Source organism: Oncorhynchus keta, chromosome 4, assembly GCF_023373465.1.
Source record: "Oncorhynchus keta strain PuntledgeMale-10-30-2019 chromosome 4, Oket_V2, whole genome shotgun sequence".
NCBI lineage: Eukaryota > Metazoa > Chordata > Actinopteri > Salmoniformes > Salmonidae > Oncorhynchus > Oncorhynchus keta.
This window is the reverse complement of record NC_068424.1, coordinates 85,258,208-85,280,011: the sequence shown is the minus strand read 5'-3', so window position 1 is coordinate 85,280,011 and position 21,804 is coordinate 85,258,208. Positions and strand designations below refer to the sequence as shown.

Sequence of the window (21,804 nt, the reverse complement as noted above, 5' to 3'; positions counted from 1 at the left end):
GGTGGCTAGGAAAACTCCCTAGAAAGGCCAAAACCTAGGAAGAAACCTAGAGAGGAACCGGGCTATGTGGGGTGGCCAGTCCTCTTCTGGCTGTGCCGGGTAGAGATTATAACAGAACATGACCAAGATGTTCAAATGTTCATAAATGACCAGCATGGTCGAATAATAATAAGGCAGAACAGTTGAAACTGAGCAGCAGCACAGTCAGGTGGACTGGGGACAGCAAGGAGCCTTCATGTCAGGTAGTCCTGGGGCACGGTCCTAGGGCTCAGGTCAGTTGAAACTGAGCAGGAGCATGGCCAGGTGGACTGGGGGACAGCAAGGAGTCCTCATGTCAGGTAGTCCTGGGACATGGTCCTAGGGCTCAGGTCCTCCGGGAGAGAGAGAAAGAAAGAGAGAAGGAGAGAATTCAGAGAACGCACACTTAGATTCACACAGGACACCGAATAGACAGGAGAAGTACTCCAGATATAACAAACTGACCCTAGCCCCCCGACACATAAACTACTGCAGCATAAATACTGGAGGCTGAGACAGGAGGGGTCAGGGAGACACTGTGGCCCCATCCGAGGACACCCCCGACAGGGCCAAACAGGAAGGATATAACCCCACCCACTTTGCCAAAGCACATCCCCCACACCACTAGAGGGATATCTTCAACCACCAACTTACCATCCTGGAGACAAGGCCGAGTATAGCCCACAAAGATCTCCGCCACGGTACAACCCAAGGGGGGCAACCCAGACAGGCCGACCACAACAGTGAATCAACCCACTCCAGGTGACGCACCCCCCCCAGGGACGGCACGAGAGAGCCCCAGCAAGCCAGTGACTCAGCCCCGTAACAGGGTTAGAGGCAGAGAATCCCAGTGGAAAGAGGGGAACCGGCCAGGCAGAGACAGCAAGGGCGGTTCGTTGCTCCAGAGCCTTTCCGTTCACCTTCCCACTCCTGGGCCAGACTACACTCAATCATATGACCCACTGAAGAGATGAGTCTTCAGTAAAGACTTAAAGGTTGAGACCGAGTTTGCGTCTCTGACATGGGTAGGCAGACCGTTCCATAAAAATGGAGCTCTATAGGAGAAAGCCCTGCCTCCAGCTGTTTGCTTAGAAATTCTAGGGACAATTAGGAGGCCTGCGTCTTGTGACCGTAGCGTACGTGTAGGTATGTACGGCAGGACCAAATCAGAGAGGTAGGTAGGAGCAAGCCCATGTAATGCTTTGTAGGTTAGCAGTAAAACCTTGAAATCAGCCCTTGCTTTGACAGGAAGCCAGTGTAGAGAGGCTAGCACTGGAGTAATATGATCAAATTTTTTGGTTCTAGTCAGGATTCTAGCAGCCGTATTTAGCACTAACTGAAGTTTATTTAGTGCTTTATCCGGGTAGCCGGAAAATAGAGCATTGCAGTAGTCTAACCTAGAAGTGACAAAAGCATGGATTAATTTTTCTGCATCATTTTTGGACAGAAAGTTTCTGATTTTTGCAATGTTACGTAGATGGAAAAAAGCTGTCCTCGAAAATGGTCTTGATATGTTCTTCAAAAGAGAGATCAGGGTCCAGAGTAACGCCGAGGTCCTTCACAGTTTTATTTGAGACGACTGTACAACCATTAAGATTAATTGTCAGATTCAACAGAAGATCTCTTTGTTTCTGGGACCTAGAACAAGCATCTCTGTTTTGTCCGAGTTTAATAGTAGAAAGTTTGCAGCCATCCACTTCCTTATGTCTGAAACACATGCTTCTAGCGAGGGCAATTTTGGGGCTTCACCATGTTTCATTGAAATGTACAGCTGTGTGTCATCCGCATAGCAGTGAAAGTTTACATTATGTTTTCGAATAACATCCCCAAGAGGTAAAATATATAGTGAAAACAATAGTGGTCCTAAAACAGAACCTTGAGGAACACCGAAATGTACAGTTGATTTGTCAGAGGACAAACCATTCACAGAGACAAACTGATATCTTTCCGACAGATAAGACCTAAACCAGGCCAGAACTTGTCCGTGTAGACCAATTTGGGTTTCCAATCTCTCCAAAAGAATGTGGTGATCGATGGTATCAAAAGCAGCACTAAGGTCTAGGAGCACGAGGACAGATGCAGAGCCTCGGTCCGATGCCATTAAAATGTCATTTACCACCTTCACAAGTGCCGTCTCAGTGCTATGATGGGGTCTAAACCAGACTGAAGCATTTCGTATACATTGTTTGTCTTCAGGAAGGCAGTGAGTTGCTGCGCAACAGCCTTCTAAAATCTTTGAGAGGAATGGAAGATTCGATATAGGCCGATAGTTTTTATATTTTCTGGGTCAAGGTTTGGCTTTTTCAAGAGAGGCTTTATTACTGCCACTTTTAGTGAGTTTGGTACACATCCAGTGGATAGAGAGCCGTTTATTATGTTCAACATAGGAGGGCCAAGCACAGGAAGCAGCTCTTTTCAGTAGTTTAGTTGGAATAGGGTCCAGTATACAGCTTGAAGGTTTAGAGGCCATGATTATTTTCATCATTGTGTCAAGAGATATAGTACTAAAACACTTGAGCGTCTCTCTTGATCCTAGGTCCTGGCAGAGTTGTGCAGACTCAGGACAACTGAGGTTTGGAGGAATACGCAGGTTTAAAGAGGAGTCCGTAATTTGCTTTCTAATAATCATAATCTTTTCTCAAAGAAGTTCATGAATTTATCACTGCTAAAGTGAAAGTCATCCTCTCTTGGGGAATGCTGCTTTTTAGTTAGCTTTGCCACAGTATCAAAAAGGAATTTCGGATTGTTCTTATTTTCCTCAATTAAGTTAGAAAAATAGGACGATCGAGCAGCAGTAAGGGCTCTTCGGTACTGCAGGGTACCGTCCTTCCAAGCTAGTCGGAAGACTTCCAGTTTGGTGTGGCGCCATTTCCGTTCCAATTTTCTGAAGCTTGCTTCAGAGCTCGGGTATTTTCTGTGTACCATGGAGCTAGTTTCTTATGAGACATTTTTTAGTTTTTAGGGTGCAACTGCATCTAGGGTATTGCGCAAGGTTAAATTGAGATCCTCAGTTAGGTGGTTAACGGATTTTTGTCCTCTGGCGTCCTTGGGTAGGCAGAGGGAGTCTGGAAGGGCATCAAGGAATCTTTGTGTTGTCTGTGAATTTATAGCACGACTTTTGATGTTCCTTGGTTGGGGTCTGAGCAGATTATTTGTTGCAATTGCAAACGTAATAAAATGGTGGTCCGATAGTCCAGGATTATGAGGAAAACATTAAGATCCACAACATTTATTCCATGGGACAAAACTAGGTCCAGCGTATGACTGTGACAGTGAGTGGGTCCAGAGACATGTTGGACAAAACCCACTGAGTCGATGATGGCTCCAAAAAGCCTTTTGGAGGGGTCTGTGGACTTTTCCATGTGAATATTAAAGTCACCAAAGATTAGAATATTATCTGCAATGACTACAAGGTCTGATAGGAATTCAGGGAACTCAGTGAGAAACGCTGTATATGGCCCAGGAGGCCTGTAAACAGTAGCTATAAAAAGTGATTGAGTAGGCTGCATAGATTTCATGACTAGAAGCTCAAAAGACGAAAAACGCCATTTTTTTTTTTTTGTAAATTGAAATTTGCTATCGTAAATGTTAGCAACACCTCCGCCTTTGCGGGATGCACGGGGGATATGGTCACTAGTGTAGCCAGGAGGTGAGGCCTCATTTAACACAGTAAATTCATCAGGCTTGAGCCATGTTTCAGTCAGGCCAATCACATCAAGATTATGATCAGTGATTAGTTCATTGACTATAATTGCCTTTGAAGTAAGGGATCTAACATTAAGTAGCCCTATTTTGAGATGTGAGGTATCATGATCTCTTTCAGTAATGACAGGAATGGAGGTGGTCTTTATCCTAGTGAGATTGCTAAGGCGAACACCGCCATGTTTAGTTTTGCCCAACCTAGGTCGAGGCACAGACACGGTCTCAATGGTAATAGCTGAGCTGACTACACTGACTATGCTAGTGGCAGACTCCACTATGCTGGCAGGCTGGCTAATAGCCTGCTGCCTGGCCTGCACCCTATTTCATTGTGGAGCTAGAGGAGTTAGAGCCCTGTCTATGTTGGCAGATAAGATGAGAGCACCCTCCAGCTAGGATGGAGTCCGTCACTCCTCAGCAGGTCAGGCTTGGTCCTGTTTGTGGGTGAGTCCCAGAAAGAGGGCCAATTATCTACAAATTCTATCTTTTGGGAGGGGCAGAAAACAGTTTTCAACCAGCGATTGAGTTGTGAGACTCTGCTGTAGAGCTCATCACTCCCTAACTGGGAGGGGGCCAGAGACAATTACTCGATGCCGACACATCTTTCTAGCTGATATGCACGCAGAAGCTATGTTGCGCTTGGTGATCTCTGACTGTTTCATCCTAACATCGTTGGTGCCGACGTGGATAACAATATCTCTATACTCTCTACACTCGCCAGTTTTAGCTTTAGCCAGCACCATCTTCAGATTAGCCTTAACGCCGGTAGCCCTGCCCCGGGTAAACAGTGTATGATCGCTGGATGATTCGCTTTAAGTCTAATACTGCGGGTAATGGAGTCGCCAATGACTAGAGTTTTCAATTTGTCAGAGCTAATGGTGGGAAGCTTCGGCGTCTCAGACCCCGTAACGGGAGGAGTAGAGACCAGAGAAGACTCGGCCTCTGACACCGACCCGCTGCTTAATGGGGAGAACCGGTTGAAAGTTTCTGTCTGCTGAATGAGCGACACCGGTTGAGCGTTCCTACAGCATTTCCTTCCAGAAACCGTGAGAAAGTTGTCCGGCTGCGGGGACTGTGCCAGGGGATTTATACTACTATCTGTACTTACTGGTGGCACAGACGCTGTTTCATCCTTTCCTACACTGAAATTACCCTTGCCTAACGATTGCGTCTGAAGCTGGGCTTGCAGTACAGCTATCCTCGCCGTAAGGCGAGCACAGCGGCTGCAATTAGAAGGCATCATGTTAATGTTACTACTTAGCTTCGGCTGTTGGAGGTCCTGACGAATCGTGTCCAGATAAAGCGTCCGGAGGAAAAGTTGAGGAAAAATAAATAAATATATGAACGGTAATTAAAAAGTGAAACCCGTAAAGTTGTCAGGTAGCAAAACAGGTTGGCAACAAAACGCACAGCAATTCGAAAACAAGCCTGCAAGTTGTGACCGGAAATGACGTATCAGTGTATCACGTGGTGATGACCAGTTTGACCTCTGACCCTGTTGAACTCTGTGTTTTGTAGTGGTGTCCACATGATGGTGGCGACCCCCGGCCGACTGATGGACCTGTTGCAGAAGAAGATGATCAGTCTGGACATCTGTCGTTATCTGGCTCTAGACGAGGCTGACCGAATGATAGACATGGGCTTCGAAGAAGACATCAGAACTATCTTCTCCTACTTTAAGGTATGGATATAAACTGGTTTGAACCAGTTCTGGACACGAGGGGGCATTTTAACCCCAGATCGCTCCTGAACACATTACAACATATCACTCTTTCTGTGTAGTGAAGACTAGTGGTATGTTTTCTAACTAACCAATGTTTTCTTACTGAACCAAACAGCAATGCTTTTAACATCACCCATGACTCTCTACCGTAACACCCTGTATATAACCTCCACATTGACTCTGTACCGGTACCCCCTGTATATAACCTCCACATTGACTCTGTACTGGTACCCCCTGTATATAGCCTCCACATTGACTCTCTACCGTAACACCCTGTATATAACCTCCACATTGACTCTGTACCGGTACCCCCTGTATATAGCCTCCACATTGACTCTGTATCGGTACACCCTGTATATAGCCTCCACATTGACTCTACCGGTACCCCCTGTATATAGCCTCCACATTGACTCTACCGGTACCCCTGTATAGCCTCCACATTGACTCTGTACCGGTACCCCCTGTATATAGCCTCCACATTGACTCTGTATTGGTACCCCTGTATATAGCCTCCACATTGACTCTGTATCGGTACCCCCTGTATATAGCCTCCACATTGACTCTGTACCGGTACCCCTGTATATAGCCTCCACATTGACTCTGTATCGGTACCCCTGTATATAGCCTCCACATTGACTCTGTATCGGTACCCCTGTATATAGCCTCCATATTGACTCTGTACCAGTACCCCTGTATATAGCCTCCACATTGACTCTGTATCGGTACCCCTGTATATAGCCTCCACATTGACTCTGTATCGGTACCCCTGTATATAGCCTCCACATTGACTCTGTATCGGTACACCCTGTATATAGCCTCCACATTGACTCTGTACTGGTACCCCCTGTATATAGCCTCCACATTGACTCTGTACCGGTACCCCTTGTATATAGCCTCCACATTGACTCTGTACCGGTACCCCTGTATATAGCCTCCACATTGACTCTGTACCGGTACCCCTTGTATATAGCCTCCACATTGACTCTGTACCGTAATACCCTGTATATAGCCTCCACATTGACTCTACCGGTACCCCCTGTATATAGCCTCCAAATTGACTCTGTACCGGGTACCCCTGTATATAGCCTCCACATTGACTCTACCGGTACCCCTGTATATAGCCTCCACATTGACTCTGTACCGGTACCCCTGTATATAGCCTCCACATTGACTCTGTACCGGTACCCCCTGTATATAGCCTCCAAATTGACTCTGTATCGGTACCCCCTGTATATAGCCTCCACATTGACTCTGTATCGGTACCCCCTGTATATAGCCTCCACATTGACTCTGTATCGGTACCCCCTGTATATAGCCTCCACATTGACTCTGTATCGGTACCCCCTGTATATAGCCTCCACATTGACTCTGTATCGGTACACCCTGTATATAGCCTCCACATTGACTCTACCGGTGGTACCCCTGTATATAGCCTCCACATTGACTCTGTACCGGTACCCCTGTATATAGCCTCCACATTGACTCTGTACCGGTACCCCTGTATATAGCCTCCACATTGACTCTGTACCGGTACCCCTGTATATAGCCTCCACATTGACTCTGTACCGGTACCCCCTGTATATAGCCTCCACATTGACTCTGTACCGGTACCCCTGTATATAACCTCCACATTGACTCTGTACCGGTACCCCCTGTATATAGCCTCCACATTGACTCTGTACTGGTACCCCCTGTATATAGCCTCCACATTGACTCTGTACCGGTACACCCTGTATATAGCCTCCACATTGACTCTACCGGTACCCCTGTATACTAGCCTCCACATTGACTCTGTATCGGTACCCCCTGTATATAGCCTCCACATTGACTCTGTATCGGTACACCCTGTATATAGCCTCCACATTGACTCTGTATCGGTACACCCTGTATATAGTCTCCACATTGACTCTGTATCGGTACCCCCTGTATATAGCCTCCACATTGACTCTGTATCGGTACACCCTGTATATAGCCTCCACATTGACTCTGTATCGGTACCCCTGTATATAGCCTCCACATTGACTCTGTATCGGTACACCCTGTATATAGCCTCCACATTGACTCTGTATCGGTACACCCTGTATATAGCCTCCACATTGACTCTGTATCGGTACACCCTGTATATAGTCTCCACATTGACTCTGTACTGGTACCCCTGTATATAGCCTCCACATTGACTCTGTACCGGTACCCCTGTATATAGCCTCCACATTGACTCTGTACCGGTACACCCTGTATATAGCCTCCACATTGACTCTACCGGTACCCCCTGTATATAGCCTCCAAATTGACTCTGTACCGGTACCCCTGTATATAGCCTCCACATTGACTCTGTACCGGTACCCCTGTATATAGCCTCCACATTGACTCTGTACCGGTACCCCTGTATATAGCCTCCACATTGACTCTGTACCCCTGTATATAGCCTCCACATTGACTCTGTACCCCTGTATATAGCCTCCACATTGACTCTGTACCCCTGTATATAGCCTCCACATTGACTCTGTACCCCTGTATATAGCCTCCACATTGACTCTGTACCGGTACCCCTGTATATAGCCTCCACATTGACTCTGTACCGGTACCCCCTGTATATAGCCTCCACATTGACTCTGTACCGGTACCCCCTGTATATAGCCTCCACATTGACTCTGTACCGGTACCCCCTGTATATAGCCTCCACATTGACTCTGTACCGGTACCCCCTGTATATAGCCTCCACATTGACTCTGTACCGGTACGCCCTGTATATAGCCTCCACATTGACTCTGTACCGGTACCCCTGTATATAGCCTCCACATTGACTCTGTACCGGTACCCCCTGTATATAGCCTCCACATTGACTCTGTACCGGTACCCCTATATATAGCCTCCACATTGACTCTGTACTGGTACCCCTGTATATAGCCTCCACATTGACTCTGTACTGGTACCCCTGTATATAGCCTCCACATTGACTCTGTACCGGTACCCCTGTATATAGCCTCCACATTGACTCTGTACTGGTACCCCCTGTATATAGCCTCCACATTGACTCTGTACCGGTACCCCCTGTATATAGCCTCCACATTGTCTCTGTACCGGTACCCCCTGTATATAGCCTCCACATTGTCTCTGTACCGGTACCCCTGTATATAGCCTCCACATTGACTCTGTACCGGTACCCCTGTATATAGCCTCCACATTGACTCTGTACCGGTACCCCCTGTATATAGCCTCCACATTGACTCTGTACCGGTACCCCTGTATATAGCCTCCACATTGACTCTGTACTGGTACCCCCTGTATATAGCCTCCACATTGACTCTGTACCGGTACCCCTGTATATAGCCTCCACATTGACTCTGTACCGGTACCCCCTGTATATAGCCTCCACATTGACTCTGTACTGGTACCCCCTGTATATAGCCTCCACATTGACTCTGTACCGGTACCCCCTGTATATAGCCTCCACATTGACTCTGTACCGGTACCCCCTGTATATAGCCTCCACATTGACTCTGTACCGGTACCCCTGTATATAGCCTCCACATTGACTCTGTACTGGTATCCCCTGTATATAGCCTCCACATTAACTCTGTACTGGTATCCCTGTATATAGCCTCCACATTGACTCTGTACTGTAACACCCTGTATATAGCCTCCACATTGACTCTGTACCGTAATACCCTGTATATAGCCTCCACATTGACTCTGTACTGGTATCCCCTGTATATAGCCTCCACATTGACTCTGTACTGGTACCCCCTGTATATAGCCTCCACATTGACTCTGTACCGGTATCCCCTGTATATAGCCTTCACATTGACTCTGTACTGGTATCCCCTGTATATAGCCTCCACATTGACTCTGTACTGGTATCCCCTGTATATAGCCTCCACATTGACTCTGTACTGGTATCCCCTGTATATAGCCTTCTCTATTGTTATTTTACTGCTGCTCTTAAAATTATTTGTTACTTTTATTTTCTATTTCCTTATTATTATTTTTTACACTAAGTTCTGTCTATACCTGTTGTATTCAGCACGTGTGAATCCGATTTGATTTGATTTGCAGGGCCAGAGACAAACTCTTCTGTTCAGTGCCACCATGCCTAAGAAGATCCAGAACTTTGCCAAGAGTGCCCTGGTCAAACCCATCACCATCAACGTGGGCCGGGCCGGCGCTGCCAGCCTGGACGTCATTCAGGTACAACACACCAGCAGAAAAATATCCCTCCCAAATACTGTAGCACCCTCTTCTCTATACGACCTGGTCTAGGTAGTACCCTGCCTGGTCTAAAGTAGTGCACTGCCTGGTTTAAAGTAGTGCACTGCCTGGTTTAAAGTAGCGCCCTGCCTGGTTTAAAGTAGCGCCCTGCCTGGTTTAAAGTAGTGCACTGCCTGGTCTAAAGTAGTGCCCTGCCTGGCCTAAAGTAGTGCCCTGCCTGGCCTAAAGTAGTGCCCTGCCTGGCCTAAAGTAGTGCCCTGCCTGGCCTAAAGTAGTGCCCTGCCTGGCCTAAAGTAGTGCCCTGCCTGGCCTAAAGTAGTGCCCTGCCTGGCCTAAAGTAGTGCCCTGCCTGGCCTAAAGTAGTGCCCTGCCTGGCCTAAAGTAGTGCCCTGCCTGGCCTAAAGTAGTGCCCTGCCTGGCCTAAAGTAGTGCCCTGCCTGGCCTAAAGTAGTGCCCTGCCTGGCCTAAAGTAGTGCCCTGCCTGGCCTAAAGTAGTGCCCTGCCTGGCCTAAAGTAGTGCCCTGCCTGGCCTAAAGTAGTGCCCTGCCTGGCCTAAAGTAGTGCCCTGCCTGGCCTAAAGTAGTGCCCTGCCTGGCCTAAAGTAGTGCCCTGCCTGGCCTAAAGTAGTGCCCTGCCTGGCCTAAAGTAGTGCCCTGCCTGGTTTAAAGTAGTACCCTGCCTGGTTTAAGGTAGTGCATTGCCTGGTTTAAGGTAGTGCACTGCCTGGTTTAAAGTAGCGCCCTGCCTGGTTTAAAGTAGTGCACTACCTGGTCTAAAGTAGTGCCCTGCCTGGCCTAAAGTAGTGCCCTGCCTGGCCTAAAGTAGTGCCCTGCCTGGCCTAAAGTAGCGCCCCTGCCTGGCCTAAAGTAGCGCCCTGCCTGGTCTAAAGTAGCGCCCTGCCTGGCCTAAAGTAGCGCCCTGCCTGGCCTAAAGTAGCACCCTGCCTGGCCTAAAGTAGCACCCTGCCTGGCCTAAAGTAGCGCCCTGCCTGGCCTAAAGTAGTGCCCTGCCTGGCCTAAAGTAGTGCCCTGCCTGGCCTAAAGTAGTGCGCTGCCTGGCCTAAAGTAGTGCCCTGCCTGGCCTAAAGTAGTGCCCTGCCTGGTCTAAAGTAGTGCCCTGCCTGGTCTAAAGTAGTGCCCTGCCTGGTCTAAAGTAGTGCCCTGCCTGGCCTAAAGTAGTGCCCTGCCTGGCCTAAAGTAGTGCCCTGCCTGGCCTAAAGTAGTGCCCTGCCTGGCCTAAAGTAGTGCCCTGCCTGGCCTAAAGTAGTGCCCTGCCTGGCCTAAAGTAGTGTACTATATGGGAGTAGGGTACAATTTGGGACGCACACTAATAACTTTCTTTAAAGCAGGTTTTCACAGGAATATCGTAAATGAAATATTATAATGCTTACATTGATTGATTTTACATGATTGAATTTCAGGAAGTGGAGTATGTGAAGGAAGAGGCTAAGATGGTTTACCTGCTGGAGTGTCTACAGAAGACCCCTCCTCCGGTTAGTAACAACCCCTCCTCTGGTTAGTAACAGCCCCTCCTCTGGTTAGTAACAGCCCCTCCTCTGGTTAGTAACAACCCCTCCTCTGGTTAGTAACAACCCCTCCTCTGGTTAGTAACAACCCCTCCTCTGGTTAGTAACAACCCCTCCTCTGGTTAGTAACAGCCCCTCCTCTGGTTAGTAACAACCCCTCCTCTGGTTAGTAACAACCCCTCCTCTGGTTAGTAACAACCCCTCCTCTGGTTAGTAACAACCCCTCCTCTGGTTAGTAACAACCCCTCCTCTGGTTAGTAACAACCCCTCCTCTGTTTAGTAACAACCCCCCTCCTCTGTTTAGTAACAACCCCTCCTCCTCTGGTTAGTAACAACCCCTCCTCCTCTGGTGAGTAACAACCCCTCCTCCTCTGGTGAGTAACAACCCCTCCTCCGGTTAGTAACAACCCCTCCTCCGGTTAGTAACAACCCCTCCTCTGGTTAGTAACAACCCCTCCTCTGGTTAGTAACAACCCCTCCTCTGGTTAGTAACAACCCCTCCTCTGGTTAGTAACAACCCCTCCTCTGGTTAGTAACAACCCCTCCTCTGGTTAGTAACAACCCCTCCTCTGGTTAGTAACAACCCCTCCTCTGGTTACTAACAACCCCTCCTCTGGTTACTAACAACCCCTCCTCTGGTTAGTAACAACCCCTCCTCTGGTTAGTAACAGCCCCTCCTCTGGTTAGTAACAGCCCCTCCTCCTCCGGTTAGTAACAGCCCCTCCTCTGGTTAGTAACAACCCCTCCTCCGGTTAGTAACAACCCCTCCTTCGGTTAGTAACAACCCCTCCTCTGGTTAGTAACAACCCCTCCTCCGGTTAGTAACAACCCCTCTTCCGGTTAGTAACAACCCCTCTTCTGGTTAGTAACAACCCCTCCTCTGGTTAGTAACAACCCCTCCTCCTCCGGTTAGTAACAACCCCTCCTCCTCCGGTTAGTAACAGCCCCTCCTTCGGTTAGTAACAGCCCCTCCTTCGGTTAGTAACAACCCCTCCTTTGGTTAGTAACAACCCCTCCTCTGGTTAGTAACAACCTCTCCTCTGGTTCGTAACAACCCCTCCTCCTATGGTGAGTAGCAACCCCTCCTCCTCTGGTTAGTAACAGCCCCTCCTCCTCTGGTTAGTAACAGCCCCTCCTCCGGTTAGTAACAACCCCTCCTCCTCTGGTTAGTAACAACCACTCCTCCTCTGGTTAGTAACAACCACTCCTCCTCTGGTTAGTAACAACCCCTCCTCCTCTGGTTAGTAACAACCCCTCCTCCTCTGGTTAGTAACAACCCCTCCTCCTCTGGTTAGTAACAACCCCGCTTCCTCTGGTTAGTAACAACCCCTCTTCCTCTGGTTAGTAACAACCCCTCCTCCTCTGGTTAGTAACAACCCCTCCTCCTCTGGTTAGTAACGACCCCTCCTCCTCTGGTTAGTAACGACCCCTCCTCCTCTGGTTAGTAACGACCCCTCCTCCTCTGGTTAGTAACCCCCTCCTCCTCTGGTTAGTAACGACCCCTCCTCCTCTGGTTAGTAACGACCCCTCCTCCTCTGGTTAGTAACGACCCCTCCTCCTCTGGTTAGTAACGACCCCTCCTCCTCTGGTTAGTAACCCCCTCATCCTCTGGTTAGTAACGACCCCTCATCCTCTGGTTAGTAACGACCCCTCCTCCGGTTAGTAACGACCCCTCTGGTTAGTAACAACCCCTCCTCTGGTTAGTAACAGCCCCTCTTCCTCCGGTTAGTAACAACCCCTCCTCCTATGGTGAGTAGCAACCCCTCCTCCTATGGTGAGTAGCAACCCCTCCTCCTCTGGTTAGTAACAGCCCCTCCTCCTCTGGTTAGTAACGACCCCTCATCCTCTGGTTAGTAACGACCCCTCATCCTCTGGTTAGTAACGACCCCTCATCCGGTTAGTAACGACCCCTCCTCCGGTTAGTAACGACCCCTCTGGTTAGTAACAACCCCTCTTCCTCCGGTTAGTAACAACCCCTCCTCTGGTTAGTAACAACCCCTCCTCTGTTTAGTAACAGCCCCTCCTCCTCTGGTTAGTAACAGCCCCTCCTCCTCTGGTTAGTAACAGCCCCTCCTTCGGTTAGTAACAACCCCTCCCTCATCTGGTTAGTAACAACCCCTCCCTCCTCTGGTTAGTAACAACCCCTCCCTCCTCTGGTTAGTAACAACCCCTCCTCCTCTGGTTAGTAACAACCCCTCCTCCTCTGGTTAGTAACAACCCCTCCTCCTCTGGTTAGTAACAACCCCTCCTCCTCTGGTTAGTAACAACCCCTCCTCCTCTGGTTAGTAACAACCCCTCCTCTGGTTAGTAACAACCCCTCCTCTGGTTAGTAACAACCCCTCCTCTGGTTAGTAACAACCCCTCCTCCTCCGGTTAGTAACAACCCCTCCTCTGGTTAGTAACAACCCCTCCTCTGTTTAGTAACAGCCCCTCCTCCTCTGGTTAGTAACAGCCCCTCCTCCTCTGGTTAGTAACAGCCCCTCCTTCGGTTAGTAACAACCCCTCCCTCATCTGGTTAGTAACAACCCCTCCCTCCTCTGGTGAGTAACAACCCCTCCTCCTCTGGTGAGTAACAGCCCCTCCTTTGGTTAGTAACAGCCCCTCCTTTGGTTAGTAACAACCTCTCCTCTGGTTAGTAACAACCTCTCCTCTGGTTAGTAACAACCCCTCCTCCTCTGGTTAGTAACAACCCCTCCTCCTCTGGTTAGTAACAACCCCTCCTCCTCTGGTTAGTAACAACCCCTCCTCCTCTGGTTAGTAACAACTCCTCTGGTTAGTAACAACTCCTCTGGTTAGTAACAACTCCTCTGGTTAGTAACAACTCCTCTGGTTAGTAACAACCCCACATCCGGTTAGTAACTACCCCTCCTCTGGTTAGTAACGACCCCTCCTCTGGTTAGTAACAGCCCCTCCTCCTCCGGTTAGTAACAACCCCTCCTCTGGTTAGTAACAACCCCTCCTCTGGTTAGTAACAACCCCTCCTCTGGTTAGTAACAACCCCTCTGGTTAGTAACAACCCCTCCTCTGGTTAGTAACAGACCCTCCTTTGGTTAGTAACAACCCCTCCTCTGGTTAGTAACAACCTCTCCTCTGGTTCGTAACAACCCCTCCTCCTATGGTGAGTAGCAACCCCTCCTCCTCTGGTTAGTAACAGCCCCTCCTCCGGTTAGTAACAACCCCTCCTCCTCTGGTTAGTAACAACCCCTCCTCCTCTGGTTAGTAACAACCCCTCCTCCTCTGGTTAGTAACAACCCCTCCTCCTCTGGTTAGTAACAACCCATCCTCCTCTGGTTAGTAACAACCCCTCATCCTCTGGTTAGTAACAACCCTCATCCTCTGGTTAGTAACAACCCCTCATCCTCTGGTTAGTAACAACCCCTCATCCTCTGGTTAGTAACAACCCCTCATCCTCTGGTTAGTAACAACCCCTCATCCTCTGGTTAGTAACAGCCCCTCCTCCGGTTAGTAACAGCCCCTCCTCCTCTGGTTAGTAACAACCCCACATCCGGTTAGTAACAACCCCACATCCGGTTAGTATGCTGACCCCTCCTCTGGTTAGTAACGACCCCTCCTCTGGTTAGTAACAGCCCCTCCTCCTCCGGTTAGTAACAACCCCTCCTCTGGTTAGTAACAGCCCCTCCTCCTCTGGTTAGTAACAGCCCCTCCTCCTCTGGTTAGTAACAGCCCCTCCTCCTCTGGTTAGTAACAGCCCCTCCTCCTCTGGTTAGTAACAGCCCCTCCTCCTCTGGTTAGTAACAACCCCTCCTCCTCTGGTTAGTAACAACCCCTCCTCCTCTGGTTAGTAACAACCCCTCCTCCTCTGGTTAGTAACAACCCCTCCTCCTCTGGTTAGTAACAACCCCTCCTCCTCTGGTTAGTAACAACCCCTCCTCCTCTGGTTAGTAACAGCCCCTCCTCCTCTGGTTAGTAACAGCCCCTCCTCCTCTGGTTAGTAACAACCCCTCCTCCTCTGGTTAGTAACAACCCCTCCTCCTCTGGTTAGTAACAACCCCTCATCCTCTTGTTAGTAACAACCCTCATCCTCTGGTTAGTAACAACCCCTCATCCTCTGGTTAGTAACAACCCCTCATCCTCTGGTTAGTAACAACCCCTCATCCTCTGGTTAGTAACAACCCCTCATCCTCTGGTTAGTAACAACCCCTCATCCTCTGGTTAGTAACAACCCCTCATCCTCTGGTTAGTAACAACCCTCATCCTCTGGTTAGTAACAACCCCTCATCCTCTGGTTAGTAACAACCCCTCATCCTCTGGTTAGTAACAACCCCTCATCCTCTGGTTAGTAACAACCCCTCATCCTCTGGTTAGTAACAGCCCCTCCTCTGGTTAGTAACAGCCCCGCCTCCTGGTTAGTAACAACCCCTCCTCTGGTTAGTAACAGCCCCTCCTCCTCTGGTTAGTAACAGCCCCTCCTCTGGTTAGTAACAGCCCCTCCTCCTCTGGTTAGTAACAGCCCCTCCTCCTCTGGTTAGTAACAGCCCCTCCTCCTCTGGTTAGTAACAACCCCTCCTCCTCTGGTGAGTAACAACCCCTCCTCCTCTGGTTAGTAACAACTCCTCTGGTTAGTAACAACTCCTCTGGTTAGTAACAACTCCTCTGGTTAGTAACAACTCCTCTGGTTAGTAACAACTCCTCTGGTTAGTAACAACTCCTCTGGTTAGTAACAACCCCTCCTCCTCTGGTTAGTAACAACCCCTCCTCCTCTGGTTAGTAACAACCCCTCCTCCTCTGGTTAGTAACAACCCCTCCTCCTCTGGTTAGTAACAACCCCTCCTCCTCTGGTTAGTAACAACCCCTCCTCCTCTGGTTAGTAACCCCTCCTCCTCTGGTTAGTAACAACCCCTCCTCCTCTGGTTAGTAACAACCCCTCCTCCTCTGGTTAGTAACAACCCCTCCTCCTCTGGTTAGTAACAACCCCCTCCTCCTCTGGTTAGTAACAACCCCTCCTCCTCTGGTTAGTAACAACCCCTCCTCCTCTGGTTAGTAACAACCCCTCCCTCTGGTTAGTCCTCTGGTTAGTAACAGCCCCTCCTCCTCTGGTTAGTAACAACCCCTCATCCTCTGGTTAGTAACAGCCCCTCCTCCTCTGGTTAGTAACAGCCCCTCCTCCTCTGGTTAGTAACAGCCCCTCCTCTGGTTAGTAACAACCCCTCCTCCTCTGGTTAGTAACAACCCCTCCTCCTCTGGTTAGTAACAACCCCTCCTCCTCTGGTTAGTAACAACCCCTCATCCTCTGGTTAGTAACAGCCCCTCCTCCTCTGGTTAGTAACAGCCCCTCCTCCTCTGGTTAGTAACAACCCCTCCTCCTCTGGTTAGTAACAACCCCTCCTCCTCTGGTTAGTAACAACCCCTCTGGTTAGTAACAGCCCCTCCCTCTGGTTAGTAACAACCCCTCCTCCTCTGGTTAGTAACAACCCCTCCTCCTCTGGTTAGTAACAGCCCCTCCTCCTCTGGTTAGTAACAGCCCCTCCTCCTCTGGTTAGTAACAGCCCCTCCTCCTCTGGTTAGTAACAGCCCCTCCTCCTCTCCTCTGGTTAGTAACAACCCCTCCTTCTGCCCGACCCCTCTGGTTAGTAACAACCCCTCTCTGGTTAGTAACAACCCCTCCTCCTCCCTCTGGTTAGTAACAACCCCTCCTCCTCTGGTTAGTAACAGCCCCTCCTCCTCTGGTTAGTAACAGCCCCTCCTCCTCTGGTTAGTAACAACCCCTCCTCCTCTGGTTAGTAACAACCCCTCCTCCTCTGGTTAGTAACAACCCCTCATCCTCTGGTTAGTAACAACCCCTCCTCCTCTGGTTAGTAACAGCCCCTCATCCTCTGGTTAGTAACAACCCCTCATCCTCTGGTTAGTAACAAACCCCTCATCCTCTGGTTAGTAACAACCCCTCCTCCTCTGGTTAGTAACAACCCCTCATCTCTGGTTAGTAACAGCCCCCTCCTCTGGTTAGTAACAGCCCCTCCTCCTCTGGTTAGTAACACCCCTCCTCCTCTGGTTAGTAACAACCCCTCTTCCTCTGGTTAGTAACGACCCCTCTCCTCTGGTTAGTAACGGTTAGTAACCCCTCCTCCTCTGGTTAGTAACACCCCTCATCCTCTGGTTAGTAACAACCCCTCCTCCGGTTAGTAACAACCCCTCTGGTTAGTAACAACCCCTCCTCTGGTTAGTAACAGCCCCTCTTCCTCTGGTTAGTAACAACCCCTCCTCTGGTTAGTAACAACCCCTCCTCTGTTTAGTAACAGCCCCTCCTCCTCTGGTTAGTAACAGCCCCTCCTCTGGTTAGTAACAGCCCCTCCTTCGGTTAGTAACAACCCCTCCCTCATCTGGTTAGTAACAACCCCTCCCCTCTGGTTAGTAACAACCCCTCCTACTCTGGTTAGTAACAACCCCTCCTCCTCTGGTTAGTAACAACCCCTCCTCCTCTGGTTAGTAACAACCCCTCCTCCTCTGGTTAGTAACAACCCCTCCTCCTCTGGTTAGTAACAACCCCTCCTCCTCTGGTTAGTAACAACCCCTCATCCTCTTGTTAGTAACAACCCCTCATCCTCTGGTTAGTAACAACCCCTCATCCTCTGGTTAGTAACAACCCCTCATCCTCTGGTTAGTAACAACCCCTCATCCTCTGGTTATCCTCTGGTTAGTAACAACCCCTCATCCTCTGGTTAGTAACAACCCCTCATCCTCTGGTTAGTAACAACCCCTCATCCTCTGGTTAGTAACAGCCCCTCATCCTCTGGTTAGTAACAGCCCCTCCTCTGGTTAGTAACAGCCCCGCCTCCTCCGGTTAGTAACAGCCCCGCCTCCTCCGGTTAGTAACAGCCCCGCCTCCCCCGGTTAGTAACAACCCCGCCTCCTCCGGTTAGTAACAACCCCTCCTCTGGTTAGTAACAGCCCCTCCTCCTCTGGTTAGTAACAGCCCCTCCTCCTCTGGTTAGTAACAGCCCCTCCTCCTCTGGTTAGTAACAACCCCTCCTCCTCTGGTTAGTAACAACCCCTCCTCCTCTGGTTAGTAACAACCCCTCCTCCTCTGGTTAGTAACAACCCCTCCTCTGGTTAGTAACAACCCCTCCTCCTCTGGTTAGTAACAACCCCGCCTCCTCTGGTTAGTAACAGCCCCGCCTCCTCTGGTTAGTAACAGCCCCGCCTCCTCTGGTTATGTGACCCCTCCTCCTCTGGTTAGTAACCCCTCCTCCTCTGGTTAGTAACGACCCCTCCTCCTCTGGTTAGTAACGACCCCTCCTCCTCTGGTTAGTAACGACCCCTCATCCTCTGGTTAGTAACGACCCCTCCTCCGGTTAGTAACGACCCCTCTGGTTAGTAACAACCCCTCCTCTGGTTAGTAACAGCCCCTCTTCCTCCGGTTAGTAACAACCCCTCCTCTGGTTAGTAACAACCCCTCCTCTGTTTAGTAACAGCCCCTCCTCCTCTGTTTAGTAACAGCCCCTCCTCCTCTGGTTAGTAACAGCCCCTCCTCTGGTTAGTAACAGCCTCTCCTTCGGTTAGTAACAACCCCTCCCTCATCTGGTTAGTAACAACCCCTCCTCCTCTGGTTAGTAACAACCCCTCCTCCTCTGGTTAGTAACAACCCCTCCTCCTCTGGTTAGTAACAACCCCTCCTCCTCTGGTTAGTAACAACTCCTCTGGTTAGTAACAACTCCTCTGGTTAGTAACAACTCCTCTGGTTAGTAACAACTCCTCTGGTTAGTAACAACCCCTCCTCCTCTGGTTAGTAACAACCCCTCCTCCTCTGGTTAGTAACAACCCCTCCTCCTCTGGTTAGTAACAACCCCTCCTCCTCTGGTTAGTAACAACCCCTCCTCCTCTGGTTAGTAACAACCCCTCCTCCTCTGGTTAGTAACAACCCCTCCTCCTCTGGTTAGTAACAACCCCTCCTCCTCTGGTTAGTAACAACCCCTCCTCCTCTGGTTAGTAACAACCCCTCCTCCTCTGGTTAGTAACAACCCCTCCTCTGGTTAGTAACAACCCCTCCTCTGGTTAGTAACAACCCCTCCTCCTCTGGTTAGTAACAACCCCTCCTCCTCTGGTTAGTAACAACCCCTCCTCCTCTGGTTAGTAACAACCCCTCCTCCTCTGGTTAGTAACAGCCCCTCTTCCTACGGTTAGTAACAACCCCTCCTCTGGTTAGTAACAACCCCTCCTTTGTTTAGTAACAACCTCTCCTCTGGTTAGTAACAACCCCTCCTTTGTTTAGTAACAACCCCTCCTCCTCTGGTTAGTAACAGCCCCTCCTCCTCTGGTTAGTAACAGCCCCTCCTCCTCTGGTTAGTAACAGTCCCTCCTTCGGTTAGTAACAACCCCTCCCTCATCTGGTTAGTAACAACCCCTCCTCCTCTGGTTAGTAACAACCCCTCCTCCTCTGGTTAGTAACAACCCCTCCTCCTCTGGTTAGTAACAACCCCTCCTCCTCTGGTTAGTAACAACCCCTCCTCCTCTGGTTAGTAACAACCCCTCCTCCTCTGGTTAGTAACAACCCCTCATCCTCTGGTTAGTAACAACCCCTCATCCTCTGGTTAGTAACAACCCCTCATCCTCTGGTTAGTAACAACCCCTCATCCTCTGGTTAGTAACAACCCCTCATCCTCTGGTTAGTAACAACCCCTCATCCTCTGGTTAGTAACAGCCCCTCCTCCGGTTAGTAACAGCCCCTCCTCTGGTTAGTAACGACCCCTCCTCTGGTTAGTAACGACCCCTCCTCTGGTTAGTAACGACCCCTCCTCTGGTTAGTAACAGCCCCCTCCTCTGGTTAGTAACAGCCCCTCCTCCTCCGGTTAGTAACAACCCCTCCTCTGGTTAGTAACAACCCCTCCTCTGGTTAGTAACAGCCCCTCCTCCTCTGGTTAGTAACAGCCCCTCCTCCTCTGGTTAGTAACAGCCCCTCCTCCTCTGATTAGTAACAACCCCTCCTCCTCTGGTTAGTAACAACCCCTCCTCCTCTGGTTAGTAACAACCCCTCCTCCTCTGGTTAGTAACAACCCCTCCTCCTCTGGTTAGTAACAACCCCTCCTCTGGTTAGTAACAACCCCTCCTCCTCTGGTTAGTAACAACCCCTCCTCCTCTGGTTAGTAACAACCCCTCCTCCTCTGGTTAGTAACAACCCCTCCTCCTCTGGTTAGTAACAACCCCTCCTCCTCTGGTTAGTAACAACCCCACATCCGGTTAATAACGACCCCTCCTCTGGTTAGTAACGACCCCTCCTCTGGTTAGTAACAGCCCCTCCTCCTCCGGTTAGTAACAACCCCTCCTCTGGTTAGTAACAACCCCTCCTCTGGTTAGTAACAACCCCTCCTCTGGTTAGTAACAACCCCTCCTCTGGTTAGTAACAACCCCTCCTCTAGTTAGTAACAGCCCCTCCTCCTCTGGTTAGTAACAGCCCCTCCTCCTCTGGTTAGTAACAGCCCGTCCTTCGGTTAGTAACAACCCCTCCTCTGGTTAGTAACAACCCCTCCTCCTCTGGTTAGTAACAACCCCTCCTCCTCTGGTTAGTAACAACCCCTCCTCCTCTGGTTAGTAACAACCCCTCCTCCTCTGGTTAGTAACAACCCCTCCTCCTCTTGTTAGTAACAACCCCTCCTCCTCTGGTTAGTAACAACCCCTCCTCCTCTGGTTAGTAACAACCCCTCCTCCTCTGGTTAGTAACAACCCCTCCTCCTCTGGTTAGTAACAACCCCTCCTCCTCTGGTTAGTAACAACCCCTCCTCCTCTGGTTAGTAACAACCCCTCCTCCTCTGGTTAGTAACAACCCCTCCTCCTCTGGTTAGTAACAACCCCTCCTCCTCTGGTTAGTAACAACCCCTCCTCCTCTGGTTAGTAACAACCCCTCCCCTCTGGTTAGTAACAACCCCTCCTCCTCTGGTTAGTAACAACCCCTCATCCTCTGGTTAGTAACAACCCCTCATCCTCTGGTTAGTAACAACCCCTCATCCTCTGGTTAGTAACAACCCCTCATCCTCTGGTTAGTAACAACCCCTCATCCTCTGGTTAGTAACAACCCCTCATCCTCTGGTTAGTAACAGCCCCTCCTCCGGTTAGTAACAGCCCCTCCTCCGGTTAGTAACAACCCCTCCTCCTCTGGTTAGTAACAACCCCTCATCCTCTGGTTAGTAACAACCCCTCATCCTCTGGTTAGTAACAACCCCTCATCCTCTGGTTAGTAACAACCCCTCATCCTCTGGTTAGTAACAACCCCTCATCCTCTGGTTAGTAACAACCCCTCATCCTCTGGTTAGTAACAGCCCCTCCTCTGGTTAGTAACAACCCCTCCTCCTCTGGTTAGTAACAACCCCTCCTCCTCTGGTTAGTAACAACCCCTCCTCCTCTGGTTAGTAACAACCCCTCCTCCTCTGGTTAGTAACAACCCCTCCTCCTCTGGTTAGTAACAACCCCTCCTCCTCTGGTTAGTAACAACCCCTCCTCCTCTGGTTAGTAACAACCCCTCCTCCTCTGGTTCGTAACAACCCCTCCTCCTCTGGTGAGTAACAACCCCTCCTCCTCTGGTTAGTAACAACCCCTCCCTCCTCTGGTTAGTAACAACCCCTCCTCCTCTGGTTAGTAACAACCCCTCCTCCTCTGGTGAGTAACAACCCCTCATCCTCTG

At 49.8% G+C, this 21,804-nt stretch overlaps 1 protein-coding gene across 1 annotated transcript in view; it reads left to right on the top strand.

The window, feature by feature from the left end:
- Nucleotides 1–21,804, top strand: part of LOC118381277 (probable ATP-dependent RNA helicase DDX41) — a 127,954-nt gene that overhangs the window by 28,715 nt on the left and 77,435 nt on the right. Inside the window, 3 exon segments of the mRNA XM_052518004.1 lie at nt 5,236–5,398; nt 9,497–9,628; nt 11,070–11,141. Coding sequence (XP_052373964.1) covers nt 5,236–5,398; nt 9,497–9,628; nt 11,070–11,141 — 367 coding nt within the window.